General features: G+C 38.0%; 1 protein-coding gene across 27 annotated transcripts in view; it reads right to left on the reverse strand.

Moving 5' to 3' along the window:
- CELF2 (CUGBP Elav-like family member 2) overlaps positions 1–24,893 on the reverse strand; it is a 639,281-nt gene that overhangs the window by 140,652 nt on the left and 473,736 nt on the right. For all 27 annotated transcript variants that reach the window (XM_089686480.1, XM_089686562.1, XM_089686390.1 and 24 more), the window contains one exon: positions 8,620–8,668. In XM_089686480.1, coding sequence (XP_089542606.1) covers positions 8,620–8,668 — 49 coding nt within the window. The remainder of the gene's footprint in view (positions 1–8,619; positions 8,669–24,893) is intronic.

The raw sequence follows: 24,893 nt of genomic DNA on the forward strand, positions 1-24,893 counted from the left end.
CAGGTACATAGAATTATGCTGCTGCCTTCAGGAAACTGAACACTGGCAAAGTTGTAAGGGTAGCCCAGTATAATCCCTCCTACTCCCAGCATGTCTCAGTTTTGTTAGCAAGCAACACTAGGAGTGGATCATAAGAACAGAGGAGAGGTTTTCAGTGTCTGATGACGAATTTCCCCACGAATCATTATAACTTAATTCTGCATGTGGTTCTGATTTACTATCACTGTTTTCTAGCTGGTCTAAAACCGCTTTTGACCTAAAGGGACGCTCTTTGGACGCCATGGACGTTTCTCAGTTTCCAGGCAATAAGAACAGTAAAAATGCAGGCAGGGCACAGGACAAAGCACTAGGGACAAAATGTATGTGAAATGGTTTGATACAGTAATGTTTTACTATGTGATTTTAGTGAATGTCACTTTTTGTCATTTTCAAATTTCCCATCGTTCTGTCCCCTGTACGTCCCGACGCTCGCAGGGAACGGAACCCAGATGACAGATGCCGGCATCCGCTGGATTACATTGCCAGGGACACTGCAGGGGGGACATCGCGGGAGCGCAGGACAAGGTAAGTGATCGAGGGATTGCAGAGCAGCGCCGCATGGTAAGCCCGAGTGTAGCTCGGGTTACCGCTTGTGGTACTGAAACTTTACACCGAGCTACACTCGGGAATACCGCCAGGGAGGTTAAAAATGGTATGGAATAGAAGTATTTTTGCAAAAGAGACTTTGAAAAAACTTTTGCCAGAAAATGTTTTAATAGTGTAAACCACCTGTAGCTCATGTACAGGCATGTAAAAATGGAGATGGGTGCAAGGATGATGTAACTACTTTGGGCACGCACAGGATTTACACCATTAGAGGCCACCCAATGACTGAAAAGAAGGGAATCGGACTTAGAACAAGCAACAGAGAAGATGAGGGCAGGGGTGGATACAGTGGCTAGGGACAACAAGGTACAGATCTGAACTGTCAATCCTAAAGGAAGGGAACCAGGGTTTGTGTCTGCTATAATGTGCAAGTATACTGCGCATAATTACACATTATGGAAAAGAGCAGTGGACCTATTATTTTCCTTTAATTTGGTTTTCAGTTTGTTCTGTTCTTCAAAGACTGCATTTATCATTGACAACCTAGCTGGGGCAACAGTGATGTGAATAGTGCAGAACAAAAGAATGTTCCCCTTCAAGGATGAACATCAGTATGTTTATCTGCTCTGATGCATATATTCACTCAAGAGCTCTGAAAAAATGAATTGAAATGTCAAGGTATGTCATGTGTGTACTGATAGGTAAAAATAATGTAAAACATTTTTTAATTGTTTTTTGATATAACTATAAAAAGGTAAACTTCATATAATCATATCGACATGTATTATTGCTATAATATGGAACTATACAAGGGCAACCATATGTGTTAATTGCTGGTGCTTAGCAGTGCTACACAAAGGATGTGTTTTATTGCTCCTGTTCACAAAATAAAGCTATAAGTCAGCTGAACTACTGAAAAACAATCACTGCTTGTGCGGCTGTTATTTCATCTGAAATGTGTTGAACAGTTAGCAATAGTCGATATAGAAGCGAATCTACCCGGCCTCAAGTTGATAATCCACAAATATCTACAATAAATAAAACCAGGGGCGGACTGACAGATCATGGGGCCCCCGGGAAATAGGGGATCATGGGGCCCCTGTGTCCTTGCCCAAACTCAAAAAAGCCTATGAAAAAGGTACCAGGGGCATCTCATGGGGCCCCCTACTGACCCCGGGCCCTCGGGCAGTGCCCGAGTTTCCAAATGGTCAGTCCGCCCCTGAATACAACAAAGATAAGAAAGACAAATCATTTTAAAATGTTGAAGCTAGAAATTACCTTTGGGAAAATACTACAATTATGCAGTTGTGCACATACTAAAACTACTATATATGCTCTCTTAAAGCTGAATTCCAAGAATTATTGGTACTGCACACTTACATTGGTCCAATTTGGCAGAATGTAAGCATGCATTACTCATACCTGGTTGACTACAGGGGAAGCTGGAAATCACTGTATTAGTCAGCACTACTACAGAGATAGCCACAATATTCTAGATCCTGTTTAGGTGCTATGCAAGCTGCTGATACACCGTACACTGACTACAGGGGATTGCTCACTTGGCACCACCATCATTCACAGAATGCCTTGTATTTTATTTCAATGAATATAAGGCGTTCTCTGTTTGAATGAGGGGTGAGGATATCATGATCTCCACCTCATCCAATCAGAGAACTCTCTTTTGACTGAAAAACATCATTCTATGAATAGTGGCAGTCAGTGTGCAATGGGCCAGCTGCTCACATAGAACCTATGCAGGACTTGGAAGATTGCAGAAATCGCTGTAGCAGCACCAACGTCAGCCACTTACTCATTCATGTAGGCACTAACCCTTACTCATTCATGTAGGAATGAGGGCTGGATATCTGGGGGCCCCTTTGTTTTAACAGGGACTTCTAAATTCTGAAAATCCCCTCCCCCCCACAGTGACCCCAATATATCAGGCTAGGGATATGTGGAAGAGTTCCTTGTATCTATCAACATGGGAACAAAGTGCTTTGCCAGGTGGGACTCCCCTGGCAAGATAACCTCTCCATGTTGAGGGCATATGGCCTTGCATGAGTCAGGAGGGAGTGAGGCGCTTGCTGGCCCTCCCTTTAATGACCTGCCCGGCTGCATGCTTGGCTAAGTGTCTGCTTTGGATTTTTTAGGGTGACCCCCACCCTTTTTTTTTTTTGCATGTGGTTCCTCATTACTATCCATATGAAAACTTATCAAGGATACAGCTTGGGTATTGATGTTGAGTGGACTCTCCCTAGTCAAACTGTTTACAGAACAAAGCCACAGCAAATGTTATTTCTTGGAAATTGTTATTTTTATGAATTACACTTTTGTTATAGTACAGCCTATAGGCACCCCACTTTACATGCAGGTTTAATGCATCCCCCAAGCCTGATATTTATAAAAATGTGTATCTTTATCTTTAAAGACTAGGGTCACCTTTAAAAAAAATATAAATGTACATGTTGTTGCAGTCAAAAAAGTGCATTTATTATATTTTTTTCAGTAGTCTGCAGAACACCGCATCCACATGCACACTACCTGCAGATTGCCTGTGTCTCTGTACAGGCTTTCAGTTAGAAATCTGGAGCAAGTGTGAATGAACTATGAGAGCACAGATCAGTGCCCTCATAGTTCATAGAGAACTACAAGCCATCTGCCATTGTGGTGGCAGAAGGGACATGTATTTAATTCATTCGTTCATTCACAGACTGTGCACAATCAAGCCAATTTTAAAATGTGACAACGGTTACGTGAAGAGTATCTCCTGCCCACTGTCATGAGCGAAGTGTGGGGAGCGTGCTGCATAGTAAGATGTTACATGTTAAAGTGTTACTAAACCCAGGACCCTGCATTCACTATATCTGGCCTCCCACAGTACACAGAACATGGAAGTGAAATTATTTTAGTAAATATAAACTGCTAAATACCTTTTCTCCTCAGCAGTTAGAGCAGTTTTGTGACTTCAGCAGAGCACTGGTTAAAGCCTGTAGGAGGAGTTTTCTTTCTGCTTTAGGAAATTCAAACACCTGACCCTCTGCCTGGACAGTGCTGATTGGCCCTGTGCTGGTCATATGCACTCTCCCAAGAATAAAAAACTTTCTAGCAATACACACTAAACTGAGCATGTGGCTACAGGTTCAGTCTGTCTTATCAGGAGATACAACGTGGACATTTGAACAAGAAGAGGGGCAGAGAAAACAGGATCAAGCAGCCTTTTTACAGAATGAAGAGAATTAACCTTAGGTTCCACAGTGAGCACAAAAAGCATGCTTTACTGCATATACAGACTGATTTTACTATTGTGGGTTTAGTAACACTTTAAACTATAAATACGGTTAGCTTAAATTCCTGTGATATGCTAGGAGGTTGGTTGATATTTTTTCATTTGTTCAGCATATGTCCAAAGTTCAGTTTTCTCAACAGCAAAGTCTTTTATTTAAAATACTAGCCAGTAGTTTTTTATTCATCAAAACACATGCTATAGATGCATTCTATAAGAAGCTTATATGAGGTAAGTAACCAGATGTTTAGATAATTGATGTAAGATTTAGAACTGAGATGCTGTTATGTGTATGCCAAGGAAATAACAACTTTCATTGCATGACATGCTATATCAGCAACATCTTTTTTTCTGGTTAGATCCTGATCACCACTGACTGTCTAATGCTGTAAGCTTGTGTCAGTTTTGTTTGCATTTTAATAAACTTTAAAAGCCATTCAATATCTGCCATATTTTTACATTGTCAGGTAAACAAATATACTACTGAAGCACGTCCTGTAATTCTGAACTTGAAAAGTACTTTAAAATGTATTAGCATCCAGCTAAAGCTAAATTAATTGTTTTAATAATGCATTGGTGTATTTTCTTTCAAAGCTATGTTTGCATCTGCTGAACCAAGGCTATGCCAGTTTAGACAATCAGACAAATAGCCTCTATTAAGTCTGTATCCAATTTTTTTTAATTCTGTGAAACACATTAATAAAAAATAAAAATGATGCTTCATGATCTGCCAACATATCAGAAGTGGGTTAGTTTAGCTGTGTTAAAAAGTAAGTACACTGCTATAGATATTTTGGCTATAAATAGTGGCCGTGGCTCTAGACTTTTAGGTTTCATGCTAGAGCAAAAGTGAGATCCCTCCATAATGGTTGCAGCAGATGGTGGAGATTCCTGGGTAAAGATCTTTCTTCTGGTGGACAAAGTAATGAAAGCCAATAGGTTGTTCACAGTATTAGCAATCACGAATAAAAAAAAGCTTTAGGCTACTGAGTCTATAAAATTTGTTCCTGCATATAAATCTCTACTTCTCTAGTTCCATTTCTTACTTTCATATATAAAATCCAAACCTAAAGCACAGAAGCTGAGATTTTTTTTATAGATAACAATGTAACCAATATTTAGATTTTTCTGCCAGTGAGGCTGATTTACTAATGGAGTTGACAATGTTCATGATAACAATGTGTGAAGATTCACTTCGATTATCCAACAATGTGAAAAGAAAATCCTTGTTTACTTATTTCATATGCACATGATTGGATAATCGAGGTGAATATTCACACACTTTCATTCTCAACTCCTTTCAGCTTTAGCACGTCTACCTATGGTTGCTGGGTATAGAATTTTGTTATGTGTTGATTATTTTTTTTTACTAGATACTCAAGAAGCCAGAATCAGCAAGGTATGCACATCTGTATTTACAATAGACAGCAAGTGTCTCTGTGGTAGAACATACTCGCATACATCTAGAAGATAATAAATGCAATCATATTCACATGGTAATGTATACATGAATATGATATTATAATCCAAGAAAGAGTTTCAATTAGATTTGACATTTAAGGTCTGGGTAAAAATGTAAAAAAATATTTTATTGATACAGGTCAAAAATATCAAATTAATACATTAACAAGCATTAACTACAGCACATGTAAACAATAAACTTGTGATACAATCCTAAATATATCCCCATATACCTGTAGTATTGCCACTATTTCCTCAAATTGCCAAGCATTCAGATTGTCATAAAGTAAATATACTATGACATTAACCAAATTAAACAGTGAGCATAGAACACCCACTCTACGCGTTTCACACAATTATGCTTCCTCAAGTATATGATGAATATCAGAGGACAATGTCATGATTGCTCATCCTTTTTATGATATTTTTCACAGTACTTCTAATATTTATTCCATACCTCCTGAGGAAGGCTAATTGCATGAGGAAAGGTTCTTTTACCACTGTATAATATAATTAGATGGCAGCATAGAGTGTTCTCCATATTTCTTTAGGTAAATCTGAATGCTCAGCAATACATGGGAACAGTGATGATACTTGGATACCTGTATATGAAGATATGTAAGATTATATCACAAGATTAGTCTTTATATGTTATGATAGTTTCAAAATCTGTGTCAAAAATGTTTGTTTTACATTTTTACATTATTTGTGTGATCCAAATTGCACCTTAAAAGTCCTTTTCAACTTGTGATGTTTTTGGGTTTCTCATAAAACTTTGGGATGTAGGGCTTCAATGTTTAGTACTAGCCCCAATGTTCTTTTTGTGAATTGGTGCCCAAAACTGAACTGCATATTCCAGATGATATCTCTCTCTCTGGAGTCTATACCTCTTTTAGTACAAGAGAGGAGTTTGCTTGCTTTAGAAACCGCAGCTTGGCACTGAATGCCACTATTAAGCTTGTGGTCTACCAGAACTCCCAGATCCTTCTCCACCATTGAGTCCCCCAGTTGTATCCCCCCTAGTATGTATGATGCATGCATATTCTTAGCCCCCAAGAGAATAACCTTACATTTATCAACATTAAACCTCATTTGCCACATAGTTGCCCAATTAAACAGTGCATTGAGGTCAGCTTATAAGTTGAAGACATCCTGTAAGGACGGTATTCCACTGCACAGCTTGGTGTCATCTGCAAAGTCTGAAATGGTTATGGAAACAATCGCTTTGAAATGACAGAGCTCAATTCATTAAGGACCCATTGGTGTATGCCATCTGGTCCAGGTGCTTTATTCACCTTTATTCTGTCTAAATATTTTTGGATCATATCAATTGTGAGCCAATGTGGATCATCTGGAGCTGTGTCAATACCATGCCCATTATGGACAAGAGCTCCCCCATACACAGAGCTGAAGAAAGTATTTATTAAATTTGTCTTTTCTTTGTCCCCAGTCACCCACTCTAGATTATTTTGTAAAGGGCCTACATGCTTGGACCAGATTTTCTTTACTATTAATATATTTGAAGAATTTTTTGGGGTTGGTCCTGCTATCTTTTGCAATCTCTCATTTGTTTTCAATTTCTGCGGCATTTATTTCCTTTTTGCATAGTCTGTTATATTCTGATAGCGTTCCTTCATTTGTATATTTAATACAAGCTCTTTTTTTATTATCTATAGCTTTTTTAACTTTTGAACTTGTTCGAAATTTAAACTAAATTAAAAAATTTCATTCATTTCCCCATGGGCCCGAAGTACTATTGAATCATGTGACATCATCTGAATGAAAAAAATGCATTTATTAATTTTGTTATTACATTTGTTTCGGATTCATTGACATTTGCTACTATGACCATTCGGAGATTTGTGTGCATCCGAATCTCTGAAATTGAAATTTTTGTCCGAAAAACTAACGGAAACAAAACAAAACAAAACATTGATGTCTACTGGTTTCCCCATCTACCTATATCCATGACTTTGGGAAGATTTTCTCTCACTTCCTGGACAGGATTCCAAGACAGAAGTGAAAGAAAATCCACCCAGCAGGACACAAAAAATAGTTCTTTGCTACTGTATCCAAAAAAATAAAGGTCTATGAATACATTTTAAATTTTTTTGCAAAATTAAATAAATTAGGACTGTTTGACTATTTGTATAATTGACTTATTTCACATCAATAAACACCCTTGATCTAAGCATATTGTTAAGTAATGTATTTTTTTTTAAATAAATATATTAGAATTAGTGATGAGCAAATCAGTTCATCATGCATTGTAGATTGACTGGATAAACCAATCCATTCAGGAAAACTAGAAAAGACATTTTGTTCCTTCAAAATTTTGCTGAAGGGAAAGAACGGGTCAATAAGAGTTTAAGTAATATGTAGTAATATGTAGAGATGGATTAACATAGACCAGCTATGGGTAATTATATCATAATGATTAAAACCTATACTATGCCATGCCTGTATATTAATTAAACTTAATTAAAGAACATAGGCTCCCCTGCACATTGGGATGTGAAGATGAGCTGGGAAGTGAGGCAAATGTCTCCTCAATGTCAGCTGATACCAATGGATTGTTGGTAGGACAAAAAGGATAAAAATGCTGTTGACTAATTACAATATTTGAAATAAAAGCAAGTCCAGTTTATGTATCCAAAGCATACTAGAAATTATTTATTACATCTGTAGCAAACATAACACAGGGATGTTGTCTAAAGATCAGGTGTTTGTTTTCATGACCAGCTTTTCACTGGATTCTAGTTGGTTGATTTTATGCACAAATCTCAGAAGTCCTAGAACAATTTCTATTCTGTCTAGTTCTACTTTATACTAGCTTATAAAAAAAATTATGTTGGATCTGCGATCTGGAATGTCTGAGACATAGACCACATACATTTAAAGACCTGGAGAACTGTTCCAACAGTATATTAGAAGTAATTTACTATCAAACCCAGACATCACAAGACAATGTTAAAATGGCCACATACAGCTACAGTTAAAAACATATAGCTGATTATGTCAAAATTCACAGTAACAGCAATCACCTTGCTTATTCTGGATAAAGGTCTTATGTCTTTATTTATTTTCAACTTTCTTTTCACTTCAGCAATAAGACTATAATATCTAGCATAGTTTAATTTATATATTTACTGTATAAATGTTAAAACATTTCACAAAACAGTGTATCAGCTGATAATAGTATCTTTTTATTAAAAAAGTTGAGGTCTACACTTAAAAATGTTTGAGTAGTTGATATAGAGATTTCAGAGGCAATTAAAACTTTATCTTACCGTTTGACTTTTCACTATCTGCAGGTTTCATCTGAATAGGATGATGCATCTGAAACAAAAGAGGGAAAAGGATTAATTTTCTGGAATAAGCATCTTAAAGTTAGAGCATTCAGATATATATTCAAATAAATGTTGGTTGTCCCATAACTGTCCCATAATTACACGTAGCCTTCAAATTCACAAAACCGAAAGATTGTATAGCTCTTAGTAACTCCTAGTATCTGTTTTACATGACCTGGTTACACATGCAATGAGACGGATGCATGATGTTTCCTTTATCTGGTGTTATAAATCTGCTTTTGGTGTTTGTAGGAAACCTCATGTCACTTATCCAATCTGTTGAGTTTTTAATCTACTTTACTCTGTTTAGCATCATTCCATTATACCCATCTTATCTTTTGAGTCTTTGTTACTTTTTCTACCCAGTTTTCATATTTTTGGCACCTACTTGAAACGTATGCTGTCACATGAATATCACTACAGTGATATTCACGAAGTGACGTGAACACAAGGTGCTAAATTCTATCTCCTAAAAGAATTATAGACACAGCTGAACATAGAAAGATGACTGAGATTATTAAAGCTGCTCAGAGAGAAAAATGATCACCCATTATGATCAATTTTGGTGTAGTCATACAAAAATGTCACTAGTATTAGGGTGTGACCAATCACCTTAGGAGAACAGCATTTACAAAAACATTCCAGTGGGTGGTAACACTTACTTTGCTTCTTTTGATGGTGCAGAGATAACATATGTGGAGAATATACTACACAATACATTTTGTGTATGGGCAGCCTGAAGTGCATAGATTTGCTAATAAGATGTAAACCACAATCTCTTTTGGTCACAAGTTGCTTTGCAGAGAGTAAATACAGTCATGGCCGAAATTGTTGGCACCCTTGATATTTTTCCTGAAAATCAAGTATTTCACACAAAAAAGGTATTGCATTAACACATGTTTTGCTATACACATGTTTATTCCCTTTGTATGTATTGGAACAAATATAAAACAGAGGCAGAAAAGCAAATATGACATAATGTCACACAAAACCCCAAAAATGGGCTGGACAAAAGTATTGGCACCCTTAACTTAATATTTGGTTGCACACCCTTTGGAAAACATAACTGAAATCAGTCGCTTCCTATAACCATCAATAAGCTTCTGACACCTCTCACCCGGAATTTTGGACCACTCTTCCTTTGCAAACAGCTCCAGGTCTCTCTTATTGGAAGGACACCTTTTCCCAACAGCAATTTTAAGATCTCTCCACAGGTGTTCAATGGGATTTAGATCTGGGCTCATTGCTGGCCACTTCAGAACTCTCCAGCGCTTCTTTGCCATCCATTTCTGAGTGCTTTTTGACGTATGTTTGGGGTCATTGTCCTGCTGGAAGACCCAGGATCTTGGACGCAAACCCAGCTTTCTGACACTGGGCCCTACAGTGCGACCCAAAATCCTTTGGTAATCCTCAGATTTCATGATGCCTTGCACACAGTCAAGGCACCCAGTGCCAGAGGCAGCAAAACAACCCCAAAACATCATTGAACCTCCACCATATTTTACCGTAGGTACTGTGTTTTGTTCTTTGTAGGCCTCATTCCGTTTTCGGTAAACAGTAGAATGATGTGCTTTACCGAAAAGCTCTATCTTGGTCTCATCTGTCCACAAGACGTTTTCCCAGAAGGCTTTTGGCTTACTCAAGTACATTTTGGCAAACTGTAGTCTTGCTTTTTTATGTCTCTGTGTCAGCAGTGGGGTCCTCCTGGGTCTCCTGCCATAGCGTTTCATTTCATTTAAATGTCGACGGATAGTTCGCGCTGACACTGATGCTCCCTGAGCCTGCAGGACAGCTTGAATGTCTTTGGAACATGTTTGGGGCTGCTTATCCACCATCCGGACTATTCTGCGTTGCAATCTTTCATCAATTTTCCTCATCCGTCCACGACCAGGGAGATTAGCTACAGTGCCATGGGTTGCAAACTTCTTGATAATGTTGCGCACTGTGGACAAAGGCAAATCTAGTTCTCTGGAGATGGACTTGTAACCTTGAGATTGTTGATATTTTGCCACAATTTTGGTTCTCAGGTCCTCAGACAGTTCTCGTCTCCTCTTTCTGTTGTCCATGCTTAGTGTGGCACAGACAGACACACAATGCAAAGGTTAAGTGAACGTCTCTCCTTTTTATCTGCTTTCAGGTGTGATTTCTATATTGCCCACACCTGTTACTTGCCCCAGGTGAGTTTACAGGAGCATCACATGCTTGTAACATTCTTATTTATCCGCAGTTGTGAAAGGGTGCCAATACTTTTGTCCAGCCCATTTTTGGAGGTTTGTGTGACATTATGTCGAATTTGCTTTCTTTCCTCCCTTTTTTTGTTTTGTCCCAATACACACAAAGGGAATAAACATGTGTATAGCAAAACATGTGTTAATGCAATACGTTTCGTGAGAAATACATGATTTCCTGGAGAAATATCAAGGGTGCCAACAATTTCGGCCATGACTGTATATGATGTGTGAGTCTGAGCTATTACCTTTTTCATAATAACTTGAAAACTTTTACACAAACTCCCACCGTCAGCTATAGAGAAGGTCTAAATACATGTTGTGCAATCTTGCTTTTCCTTTTAAACACTTTATATTAGATATTATATTAAGTATCCAAATAATTTTAAATCTGATATTATATTAACCTCTATTTTGCTCTTTTTAACCTATAGCCACAAATGTCAATAGAAATATAAACATCAAGCAATGTAATCATAATATCAGAGGAAAAAAGATCACTAGAACCTCAACCGTGGAGTGATGTCCGTAGGACCTTTTGATCTAAATTGGTTACATGCAGCATTTTGTACTTAAAGTAGAACTAAGGCCAACATTTTTTTTTCATTTTGGATAGAGTAAGAAATGTTTATAACCCCTGTCAGTTTTGTTTTTTTGCCATCTGTGTCCCATTGGGGAGGTTTTCATTCACTTCCTATCCCATAGCCAAAACAAGGAGTGAGAGGAAATCCCTCCAAAGTGGGGGAATTCCTGGTTGTCACCAGAATCTTCAGAACTAGTGTCTCCATTGGAGGATTTCCCTTCTATTACTGTTCACAGGGTCAACCCAGGATGTGGGATTTTCTTCTATATTCACTTTCAATGATAATGGTAAACATGACAAATAGAGAGGGTGAATCTCCCTAAAGGGGATACAGACAGAAATAAAAACCCGGTAGATCTTCTAATCGCTTTCCATTGCATCTGAAACTAAAAAAAATATAGAAGTGAATTTCCTCTTTTCTTGCAGGAATGGGTGGAGGCAGATACTTACAGCCCCAGTGTGCCACTACCAATAAACTGTTGAGATGGGATATAGAATCCAAAATAGGTTTTAGCATGCACTTGAACATTTAAAGATGTATATTGCCAAAGCTAACACATGCAAATGTTCAACTCATGAGTCAAACTTCCCAGATTGTGTGGGAAGTTATTTAAGCATCCATATGGGACTTCAAACATGAGAAAATGTGGCAACCATATAAATGAATTTTCTATTTTACTTGATTGATAGCCAACAAGCTCTTTAGTAACCTGGAATTTGTCTTTAATCCAGTTAGCTAAATATTGTAAGATTAGGTCTGAAATGAGCACTTCCTTTAGATAATTAAAAGAAATGTATGGCCAAAGCTGTTTTGACCATACTTTTCTTGTGGGTCACAGAAGTGCACTTATTTGTGCTCTTCAGTGACCCAGAATCAGCAGATAAAGTCTGGATCCACCCAGATGTCTGACTGGCAGCTGGTCAGCCTCTCAGCACACCCCTAAGAACATGAGCAAGCTGTTCCCACACCTTTCTAAGCCTAGGGGCAGAGCAGGTTACTGACAGTCACTGCTCTCTACTCAGAGTGGTTTGAGTGCTCAGTGGTCATGTGATTGCTTAGTTCTCAGGCTTAGAGTCAGTGAGGAAAAGCTTCAGCATTGAAGTGAGTAGGTATATTTGTTTTTAATATCTCCTTTAAAAAATTGAAAACGAATTACAGATTGCAAAAGATAGCAGGACCAACCCCCCAAAATTCTTCAAATATTATAATAGTAAAAAGCTCAGGTCCAAGCATGTAGGCCCTTTACAAAATAATCTACAGTGGGTGACTGGGTACAAAGAGAAGGCAAATGTATTAAATACCTTCTTCAGCTCTGTGTATACAAAGGAGCATGGGGGAGCTCTCGTCCATAATGGGCATGTATTGACACAGCCCCAGTTGATCCACATTGGCTCACATATGATATGATTCAGAAATTTGTAGACAGAATAAAGGTGAATAAAACACCTTGACTAGATGGCATACACCCACGGGTCCTTAAAGAATTGAGCTCTGTCATTTCAAAGCCATTATTTCTAGTTTTTAGGGACTCTTTAATGACTGGCATTGTACCACTGAATTGGCGTAAGGCCAATGTGATGCCTATATTTAAAAAGAGATCAAAATCTTTACCAAGTAAATATAGACCTTTTAGTTTAACATTTATAGTTGGGAAGATACTGGAGAGTTTATTAAAATACCACATAGATGAGTTTTTCCTGTAAAAAAATATTTTAAGCAACAGACAACATGGATTCATGAAAGACAGAAGTTGTCAAACAAATCTGATTTCTTTTTATGAGGAGGTGAGCAAAACCTTGGACAGAGGAGTGGCGGTGGACGTGGTATACTTGGATTTTGAAAAAGCGTTTGATACAGTTCCCCACACATAGCAAATGTGTAAGGTAAAGTCTGCAGGCTTGGAAAATCTGTATGTAAATGGATAGAAAACTGGCTAAAAGATCGTATTCAGAGAGTAGTGGTTAATGATTTATACTCTTAATGCTCTAGTGTTGTTAGTGGTGTACCCCAAGGTTCAGTGTTGGGACCCTTACTTTTTAATACATTTATACATGATATAGGGTCTTGGATTAAAAATACCATTTCAGTCTTTGCAGTGGAATAACGACCTTTCAGGATGTCTCCAATTTATAAGCTGACCTCAATTCACTGTTTAAATGGACAGCTATGTGGCAAATGAGGTTTAATGTTGATAAATGTAAGGTTATGCACTTGGGGGCTAAGAATATGCATGCATCATACATACTAGGGGGAGTACAACTGGGGGAATCAATGGTGGAGAAGGATCTAGGAGTTTTGGTAGATCACAAGCTTAATAATGACATGCAATGCCAAGCTGCGGATTCTAAAGCGAGAAAAATCCTCTCTTGTATTATAAGAGGTATAGACTCCAGAGAGAGAGATATCATTTTACCCCTGTACAAATCATTAGTAAGACCTCATCTGGAATATGCCGTTCAGTTTTGGGCACCAATTCACAAAAAAAAACCTTGGGGAACTGGAGAAAGTACAAAGGGCAACCAAGCTGATAAGAGGAATGGAGGAGCTCAGCTATAAGGAAAAATGAGAGGAACTGAATTTATTCTCTCTTGAGAAGAGGAGATTAAGGGGGGATATGATCAACATGTATAAATACATCAGTGGTTCATACAGTGAACTTCATGTAGAGTTATTCACCTTGAGGTCATCACAGAGGACAAGGGGTCACTCTTTACGACTGGAGGAAAAGAAATTTAATATATAAATATTTAAAGGTTTCTTCGCTGTAAGAGCTGTGAAAATGTGAAATAGACTCCCTCAAGAATTGGTTCTGGTCAGCTCGGTGGATTGTTTTAAAAAAGGCCTGGATTCTCTCCTATATACACATAATATAACTGGATACTAACATTTATAGGTAAAGTTGATCCAGAGAATATATCCAATTGCCTCTCGGGGATCAGGAAGGAATTTGTTCCCCTGCAGGAGCAAGTTCCATCATGCTTTACTGAGTTTTTCTGCCTTCCTCTGGATCAACTATGGACATAGGATTATAACTTTTTTTTTTTTGGTTGAACTGGATGGACTTTGGTCTTTTTTAAGCCAGACTAAGGATGTAACCTGGTAATTAGTTAAAATTAACGCTTTAGCACAATAATAAAGAGTTTCAGAAGAAAAGTTTTGTAGGTCTGCATGAAACAGGTTATTTATTTACGCTAGAAATAACTAATATGGCTTCAGATGCTCAAGATAGCACTATACACTATAGTACAACATTGTATTCTGTTATACCAATATTAAATAACTAGAATATGTTTATTAAAAAAAGCTAGAAAGGGACTATCTTTGTTGTATATAACATCAGTCATGGTATGATCCCTTACAAATACAAAGCTCTCTGTTTTATATCATTCACAAACCTAATTTGAACAGCAACAATATATAATTGAGTTTGTGTTTCTCATACATAAGCATGTGTTTGAGGTTTTATGATGCCCTACAGATACACCAACTTATTCTGAACCACTGTACACACACAGACATTTTCAGCACATCTTCCTTCTATTTTCTGCCTTCACGTGCATCTCAATTATAGATTCCCTTTTTCCTGTCTTTTCTTTAAATATTTTATGGCCTGTGAACTGTCATGACTTCAGTTACAGAGGACTAGCATCTGGCTGTGTAACATTACTTGATTCCTTGATACTTTACAACCTATACCACTTACATTAATGCTGGAATATGATTTAGGCCAAAATATGCCAGTATATTAGACTGTAGCTGTTTAAGGTGAAAATCCCAAAGAAGAAATAATTGTTTTAAAATGTTTGAAAAGCTGTTTTCTGGTTGCAAAAGTATTTTTTGAATTTTTCTGTTTATTTAAATATTATATGTATTTATCTGAACAAAGTCATTGTTTAATTAAAACAGTAGTAACTTCAAAGATTTAACATGCTTTGATGTCTTGTACAGTATTGATGAAAAAAAAAGTTTTGTTTACTTAATGTGGAGAAAATGTAAAATATGAGCTTTGTAGAGCTTAAAATTCATGCCAAACAATATGAATTATGTGGAATGCTAGTAATGGTCATTATTTTGTGGAGAACATGTTATGTGCCCTGTTTATTAAGTGTGGAACAGAAAACAGAAAAAGGCTGATTAGATATACAGCATAGGATATTCTCTCTCTCTCTCTCTCTCTCTCTCTCTCTCCATTGCTCAGCATAAATGAGTACACCCCAACAGATTTGTCAGAAAACCTTTACTTTCCTTTCAGAATCAACATTTTCTATGGGACACTGTACTACAAAACATTCCCACAAATGCCGGCCAGTCATTGCAAACAAGATTTGTTAATTTGCACATACAAAAAAGTATTTTTCCTAACAAATTAATTCAAGGTCATGTTGCAAAACTGAAAACACCCCGATGAAAGTCTTAGGAACAAAGCTAAATTTTAGACAACAAAATTCTAATGAACAAGAATTTAACTACAGGTGAGTCTAATTATTTATTAAACAGGTGTCCAGCAGACAGGTTCTTATAAAAGGGCGTAACTTAACAAAGAAAACTCCTCCCATTTCATGCTGTCAGCAATGGCACCACATGGAATTGAAATGTCACAAGGCCTGAGAAAGAAAATAATTTCTTCACACAAAAAAGGTGAAGGCTACAAGAAGATCAGCAAAGCTTTACTTAACAGTCAGAATACTGTAGCAAAAGTGATACAAAAATTTTACAGAGATGGAACTTCAACCATCTCACAGAAATGTTCAGGCTGTCCACGGAAGTTAACACCTCGACAGGAGCGTCTTCTGATGAGAAGGGATGAAGAAAATTCCCAAGTTAGCACTGCACTGCAGTCTGCTAAAGAAGTAGAAAGTCAAACAGGGGTGATTGTTTCCCATGAAACTATACGGCATACACTGCAGAGGATGGCATTCATGGGTGTTGTCCACAAAGAAAACCTCTACTAAAGCCGATGCACAAAAAAGCCCACGAAGAATTTGCCAGGGCTAATGCTGAAAAAGAAGATGTTGGTGGAAGTGTTCTTCTGTGGGGCTGCATGAGTGCTGTTGGTGTCAGGGAGCTGCATTTCAGTGATGGTATAATGAATTCACAGGTGTACTGCTCTATATTAAAAGAGAAGATGCTACCTCCACTCCATGCCCTTGGTCGTTGTGCACTTTTCTAACATGACAATGATCCAAAACACACATCTAAGGCAACTCTTGCATTTCTGAAGAACAGGGTGAAAGTGATTCAGTGGCCAAGTGTGTCCCTGATCTAAACCTAATCGAACACCTATGAGGAATTTTGAAGAGACAAGTTGAGCATCACTCTCTTTCCAGCATCCAGACTCTAAAAGAGGTCATTCTTAAAGAATGAAAAAAGATTGATGTTGCAATATGTCTCCAACTTGTTCATTCCATGCCTAGAAGACTTGGTGCTGCCCTTACAAATCATGGAGGTCATACAAAATACAAGAGTAAAACTGAAGATTTTGTAATCTAAGTTATATTATTAACCTTACTTTCATGTAACGAGCTAAACAAATGTTCTATAAAACTCATTTTGTTCTTGTGTTCGCTGAGATATTGATTAAAATCTTACTTTCAAAAGGGGTGTATTCATTTATGTTGAGCACTGTGTGTGTGTATATATATATATATATATGTATATATATATATACCCAATTAAGCTTCAGAAGGTTTTACCTCCTTCAAGACCAGAGCATTTTTTGCTATTTGGCACTGAGCTACTTTGACTGGTAATTGTGTGGTCATTCATCACTGTGCTCATATAAAATTTATAGAATTTTTTTCACACAAATACAGCTTTCTTTTGGTGGTATTTGACCTCCACTGGGTTTTTAATTTTGGGTTTTTAATTTTGTTATTAAATAAACCAAAAAATACCAAAAAGCTTGAACACCCCTCCAGGTATTTTCTACTTTCTGTTATAAAACATATTCAACCTCCCCCCCCACAAAAAAAAAATAGGGTGACATTTAGACCAAAATTTATTCTGCTATATGTGTTTGGTAAAAAATGTCCCAATAAAAGTATACTAATTGGTTTGTGCAAAAGTTATAGCGTCTTCAAACTATGGTATATATACTGGAATTTATGCAAGTATAACGCTATACTGGTAATGGCGGTGATCAGAGATTTATAGTGGGACTGTGATAGTGTAGCAGGCTAGCCGACACTGGCTGAGAGGGACATTAAATGATTAACTGGCAATGACATCAATAGTAACACTACTACAGTGATCAGTTCTAATACTGTACACTGTCACTGTACTAATGACATGGGAAGGGGTTAACATCCAGCGGCTATCAATGGGTTAACTGTGTGCCTAAAAATGTGTAAAGTGTGTAATATGTGCTGCTTTTACTCATTAAAATGAATTTTTATTTTCTTGCTTTGCAGGGAGAAAACACAGCCATATCGCTATTCTCTGTACAGAGCCTTGTGTTGTAGTAAAAGTAAAGCTGATAAGCAGGTCCCAGACATACATTATTGGCCAGGTGCTGCTTGCTGGCTTGTGCTGTACTGAATGATCTGGAAATGCTGAATGTAGATGTACAGGATCCAGCACAGCAGGGTCACCTGCTTACAGTATATATGATGTTGGCAGTCTTAAAGCGGTTGAATATAGGGGCTTGCACCCCTATAATAATCATTCTTCTACTCTTGCAATGTAGAGCAAACCAAGTGGCATTATGCCTGTTCAGAGACGGCCAAGAGCCTTTTCACATCTCTGATGTCGTTGCACTTTTAGTTGGTCCAGTAATGCTTACCTGGGCAGTTCTGCTCTGGAATATATGATTGACACATCTCCACACTGTTTCTGGAGTATTTGCTACACACAAAAAGTGTTTGATTGATCTGTACCATTGAAGAGTATGGCCACACTTGATGAAAGTACCTTGGCTTACACAAATATTTGTATGCTCTTTTCAAAAATGTTATAAACAGATTTTAATTAGAACCCCGTTATATGGTACATGACTCACAGAGAAAGCAAAATGGTCTTCATGTAGGCTGATTTTAAGGGGTTGTGTTTTTTTTATTACAGTAAGTATTAACTATGTGTTATTGTAACATGTAACTGAAATATCTATCTATCTATCTATCTATCTATCTATCTATCTATCTAAGCACACACACACAACATTTTACATCATCAGTACAGTTTTACATTTTGCCTGTGTGCCACTCGGTAGAATCTGCAACACTAGTACATTATTTCTGTGAAAGCATACACCATAGGCCAAGTCACCTGTAAAGTGTATTGTTTTCTAGACTGTTGGTGCTTTCATAAAATCACTTGACTGGCTGCTGATATCATGTAATGCTGTATGCTAACTTGCACAGATTCTGTAAAGTTGAACATACGGTAGGTAACCTGTCCATTTTTATTTTTCTGGCAGGTGACTTCATTCACATTGATTAAAGTTCCATTTATTTTATCCTCATGATAAAAAGAATAAATATTTTTCAATCAGTGTTCACTATGGCATACAGTCTTTTACATCTGGGTAGAGCTCCTACATTTAGGAAGTTGAACACTAAGAAAAACCCCAAATTTAATGGCTATACTGTATCTCTGCATGTACTATATAGGCTCAGTTTAGCTTAGTAGTAGGATATCTATATTCAGGTCTGCTGCATTAAAACCTCAAAGCTGAAAATTATTTTATCAAACACCAGCTACTGGTGTCATATTGGACATCCAGATTATGGAGTTTTACCCCAGTAGCCAATATTATGTCATACCTAATTCCCAGATTCACAAATTTAGTAACCACCTGGCTTCCCTATACTCATACTCGACCTCAATGTCAGATATATCTGGGCTCATTGCTCTTATCACCCCCAACTGCACAACCTCCCAGCTCTGCCTGGGTCATACTGGACTCCAGGATGTAGATATTTATATTCAGCCTTTAGATGTCACACAGAGAACTTTGTGTGACTTCTAAAGGTTTAAAGCAGAACTCCAGGCTAAAACTTCTTTACATGTCGACTACATTACTTGTTGATGATTTCCTACCTTCACTGAATATATCATCCGTCTTCAGGGTCACTCATTAGTTGCTCTGAAATAGCCTATTAATTTTCAACTCAAACTGTTAATTCTCTTTGGTTTCCTGTTTATAAGACCAGTAGCTGCTATGCCACCTATTCCCTCAGCCACTGGTTTTGGCACATCCCTTCTGTAGTTCTCTCTACAGGAATCAGTGATGTCATTAAGCCCCACTTGCAGTGGTGGGAGGACCGAGACTCTCAGACACATTCAACATGTACAGGCCTAGTGTACCCACCCACATTCACTACAATTTCCTGTGGTTGATGGGAACTGTAGTTTCCTTTTACTGCAGAGAGAGAGGACAGGATATGATGTAATCCCTGCTGTTACACCTCCTCCTTGGCAGAGCAAATGCTGTTATCTTTTGAATTACAGAGATGAGGTCATGAAAATTTAATTAGACTTTTCTCCTAAATGTTAAGGATTTTCTAAATATTATTACCTGTTTAGTGTTTTGTGTAGGGTGTGTGCTAATGTGTGATTTTTCTGCCTATCCTGGTATTTTTCTTTAAGTGTTTACATGCTCATTTCTCTAACTTCTTTGTAATATTTTTATCTTGGGGTGTTCTATCTGCTCTCACTTTCTAAATGTTGTTCCCTTCATTTTTTCTCTGCCATTTTGATCACTAGTTAGCACTCTCACTGTATTAGTAATTTTGTCCCTTATTGTACAATTTTCTGAGGGCACTCTCGTCTATGTGCACACATAAAGTAAGATGATAAAAATTATGCTAGAGTGCTGGAGAGCAGCAGTATGGGTTCTACATGTGGTTCTTCTCTACTAGCTTCGGAGCAATTGCACTTGCAAAGTGCACAGTCTATTTTACTTTAGTAAATCAGCATCATATTATGTAGCAAAATATATGTATTTTCTCCTGTCATTTCACCAGATTTTCTGAAAGTTTGGGTGTATATATAAGCATACCCATCATTTGCTGCATAAACCTCCCAATCACTCCAAATATAATGCAAAGTACATGCATATCACAATGGTCTAATCTCTTGTTAGAACATATGTCATATGTAGTGGGGATACTTTACTTTTTCACAATTATTTTTAGAGATATCTTTGGCCCAAATATTCACAAGACAAAATTGAATTAGGAATAGACAAGTATTCTTAGAAAGGTATTGAACTTGAGCTGTTAAGAGAGGGGTGTCATCAACTGGAATGTTTTACAGATGGATACCAGATTGAGGCTTTTAACAATGGCTATTCTCTAACAAAACAAAACAGACCCGTCCAATAACACAGCAATGAATTTGCTAAATATCACAGAAAAAATTACTTTAAAGTGTAACTAAAGACAAAACTTTCTTTTTCATTTCGGATTGAGTAAGGGACGGTTAGAACCCCTTTTTGCCATCCATGTTCCATTGGGGAGGTTTACCCACTATTAGTGTTCTGACATCAATACAAAATGTGGGAATTTATTTTCCTTTCACTTTCGGTGATAAGGAGAAACAGTAACAATAGTAAGAGTGAATCTCCCTAATGGGGGCCCAGACAGCAATAAAAACTGACTAATCCTTCTCCACTGTATCCATCTCACTGGATATCACGTCATGAGATAAAATACCGATCAGTTTCATGAGATAAATACCGCGCATTTTGATGAACTGCCTCATGCCTTATTTAAAGGCTTCATGTACACTACTGCTCCTATACATGAGTTTAGGAGGTTTTACCTTTTTTTTTTTTTTTGCCAAAACTCCTGAACTCAACTCAGTAAAAGTCTGTGTGTCCATGCAGTTTAGCAGCAGCTAAGTTTTAGGGGCAGTTAAATGTCCCTCTACTGAACGCAGAAGAATCATGTTCAGGAGAGGAATGTTTTGACCAGAAAATGCCAAATGTGGCAAAAACATGGTGTAAACATGGCTAAACGACGTACCGCATTTACATGCATTTTTGCCACATTTAGGTGTAGAGTTAATGTCTATGGCAGTTCCAGTGTACACGTAGCCTTTTAATAGATTTTTTATGAATAGAAAAAACATTTTAGAACAACGCTAGGAGCTATTTTGCCTCAGATCTTGATGCTCATTGCAAGCATACAGGTGAAACTTGAAAAATTAGAATATCGTGCAAAAGTTCATTTATTTCAGTAATGCAACTTAAAAGGTGAAACTAATATATGAGATAGACTCATTACATACAAAGCAAGATAGTTCAAGCTGTGATATGTCATAATTGTGATGATTATGGCTTACAGCTCATGAAAACCCCAAATCCACAATCTCAGAAAATTAGAATATTGTGAAAAGGTGCAATATTCTAGGCTCAAAGTGTCCCACTCTAATCAGCTAATTAAGCCATAACACCTGCAAAGGGTTCCTGAGACTTTAAATGATCTCTCAGTCTGGTTCAGTAGGAATCACAATCATGGGAAAGACTGCTGACCTGACAGTTGTGCAGAAAACCATCATTGACACCCTCCATAAGGAGGGAAAGCCTTAAAAGGTAACTGCAAAAGAAGTTGGATGTTCACAAAGTGCTGTATCAAAGCACATTAATAGAAAGTTATGTGGAAGGGAAAAGTGTGGAAGAAAAAGGTGCACAAGCAGCAGGGATGACAACAGCCTGGAGAGGATTGTCAGGAAAAAGCCATTCAAAAGTGTTGAGGACTTTCACAAGGAGTGGACTGAGGCTGGAGTCAGTGCATCAAGAGCCACCACACACAGATGCATCCTGGACATGGGCTTCAAATGTCATATTCCTCTTGTCAAGCTGCTCCTGAACAACAAACAACATCAGGAGCGTCTTACCTGGGCTAAAGAAAAACAGGCCTGGTCTGTTGCTCAGTGGTCCAAAGTCCTCTTTTCTGATGAGAGCAACTTTTGCATCTCATTTGTAAACCAAGGACCCAGAGTATGGAAGAAGAATGGAGAGGCACACTGCAAGATGCTTGAAGTCCAGTGTGAATTGATTTCGGGAGCCATGTCATCTGCTTGTGTTGGTCCACTGTGCTGCATTAAGTCCAGGGTCAACGCAGCCATCTACCAGGAGATTTTGGAGCATTGCATGCTTCCTTCCGCAGACGAGCTTTATGGGGATGCTGACTTCATTTTCCAGCAGGACTTGGCACCTGCCCACACTGCCAAAAGCACCAAAACCTGGTTCAATCACCGTGGGATTACTGTGCTTGATTGGCCAGCAAACTCGCCTGACCTGAACCCCATAGATAATCTTTGGGGCATTGCCAAAAGAAAGATGAGAGACATGAGACCGAACAATGCAGAAGAGCTGAAGGCTGCTATTGAAGCATCCTGGTCTTCCATAACACCTCAGCAGTGCCACAGGCTGATAGCTTCCATGCCGCGCCGCATTGAGTCAGTAATTGCTGCAAAAGGGGCCCAAACCAAGTACTGAGTACATATGCATGCTTATACTTTTCAGAGGTCCGATATTGTTCTATGTTCTATGTACAATCCTTGTTTTATTGATTGCATGTAATATTCAAATTTTCTGAGATTGTGGATTTGGGGTTTTCATGAGCTGTAAGCCATAATCATCACAATTATGGCAAATCACAGCTTGAACTATCTTGCTTTGCATGTAATGAGTCTATCTCATATATTAGTTTCACCTTTTAAGTTGCATTACTGAAATAAATGAACTTTTGCACGATATTCAAATTTTTCGAGTTTCACCTGTATATGGAACTGCTTGGCATGTGGGCCTTAATGCCAGGTTGACACATATGTACGGCCCTGTTGAAACTACTTACTGTACTGAGCATGCACTCACTCCATGCTCCCAGCACAGTAGCTGGCAGTGATTGGTAAGCTCCCGATGTATACTTGCAATTGGGAGCTTTACAATCATGTGTCTGCTATGACAGTCAATCACAGTGGTCACATAACTAGAAGGCCCGCCTCCTAGCTTTTAGAACCCTTAAAGGGCCAGGCAGCATGGCAGGAACAAGAGGTTAAAGAGGAAAATAACTCTTTGTGAATTGAGCCCTGGGAGTTGAAAATAGGACTAGTAAAAAGGAGCATCACCTGTCTGACTGTAGCAGAGATGTGTAAATCATGATAGTGGCTAAGCACCCTTACAAGTCATTTAGCAGGTAAAACCACCATGCATGTATATGTTTTAGCTATGCATTAGGCTATTGTGCTGGATATCCTATTTAAACATAATAATAAATAAATAAATGCAAGCATACACAGACATTGCTAGTTCTTGATTATGCATAGTGGCTAAACGTAGTGGATAGGTATTACACTAAATATTTATAAAGAAATTGTAAACTAGGAAAACTGAAGTAATTCATGTTACTATTGTAACAAGTAATACCTCTTAGAGGAGACCAAGTAATGTAATCTATTTCTGCTAAAAATAGTAGCTAGAAACTGGTTCAACCTGTGTGGAATTCTATCTGGGAATTCTGAGTGTGTCTGTGGTGATTAATTCATCATTTCTGTCAGATTGCTCTAATTGGCTGTCAAATGACATTGCACAATCCCATCTGTGACTTCATCTTATCTGTGCTGCTACATCTGATGTAGAAATGTACACAGACTGGAAATAAAAATGAACAATTATGTCCCTACATGAGCTGTTTGAATGTTTCCACTGTACAGTCAACAAGTGGAATCGTTACGCTGCAACTGTAAATTAGGAATGAAAGTAAAACAAATTGTTCCAGTTTCTGAAGAGAAAATGTCACATTTGTATACAAGTATACAGAAAGTTTTTTCCACAAGATCTATGCCAGGCTACATGGTTCACTAAAGGTCTAAGGCAGGAGTCCCCAATTTTTTTAAACAAAGGACCAGTTGACTGTCCTTCAGACTTTAGGGGGTCGGTCTGTGGCCATTGGGAGTTGAAATTGTCCTTGTGTCAGTGGGAGTAAACAATGCATCTTTGGTATTAGGGGGAAGGAATAGTGCCCAATTGCTAGTGTCAGTGGAAGGAAGTGTCCTATTGTTGGTGTCAGTTTGAGTGCCTCACCATTGGTGTCAGTGGGAGGTATAGTGCCCTGTTGTTGGTGTCAGTGGGATAAATAGAGCCCCATTGTCGGTGTCAGTGGGCCCTATTGCTGATGTCAGTAGTAGGAATTATGCCGCATTGTTGGTGTCAGTGGGCCCTATTGCTGATGTCAGTAGTAGGAATTATGCCCCATTGTTGGTGGCAGTGGGAGGAATAGTGTCTTGTATCAGTGGGAGGAAAGGTGCCTCAAGGGCCAGTTAAAGGGCCGCAGTTTGGAGACCACTGGTCCAAGGTAATGGTTTTTAGCATTTATAGGCTGTAAGTAAAGCACTGAACAAATTTTTTGCCCCTTTTTTAGTAAATTACAGCATACACACTTGTGTGAGAGTCCCC

This window comes from Staurois parvus, unplaced genomic scaffold, assembly GCF_062004578.1.
Source record: "Staurois parvus isolate SC_StPar_1 unplaced genomic scaffold, SC_StPar_1.0 ptg000019l, whole genome shotgun sequence".
Classification (NCBI taxonomy): domain Eukaryota; kingdom Metazoa; phylum Chordata; class Amphibia; order Anura; family Ranidae; genus Staurois; species Staurois parvus.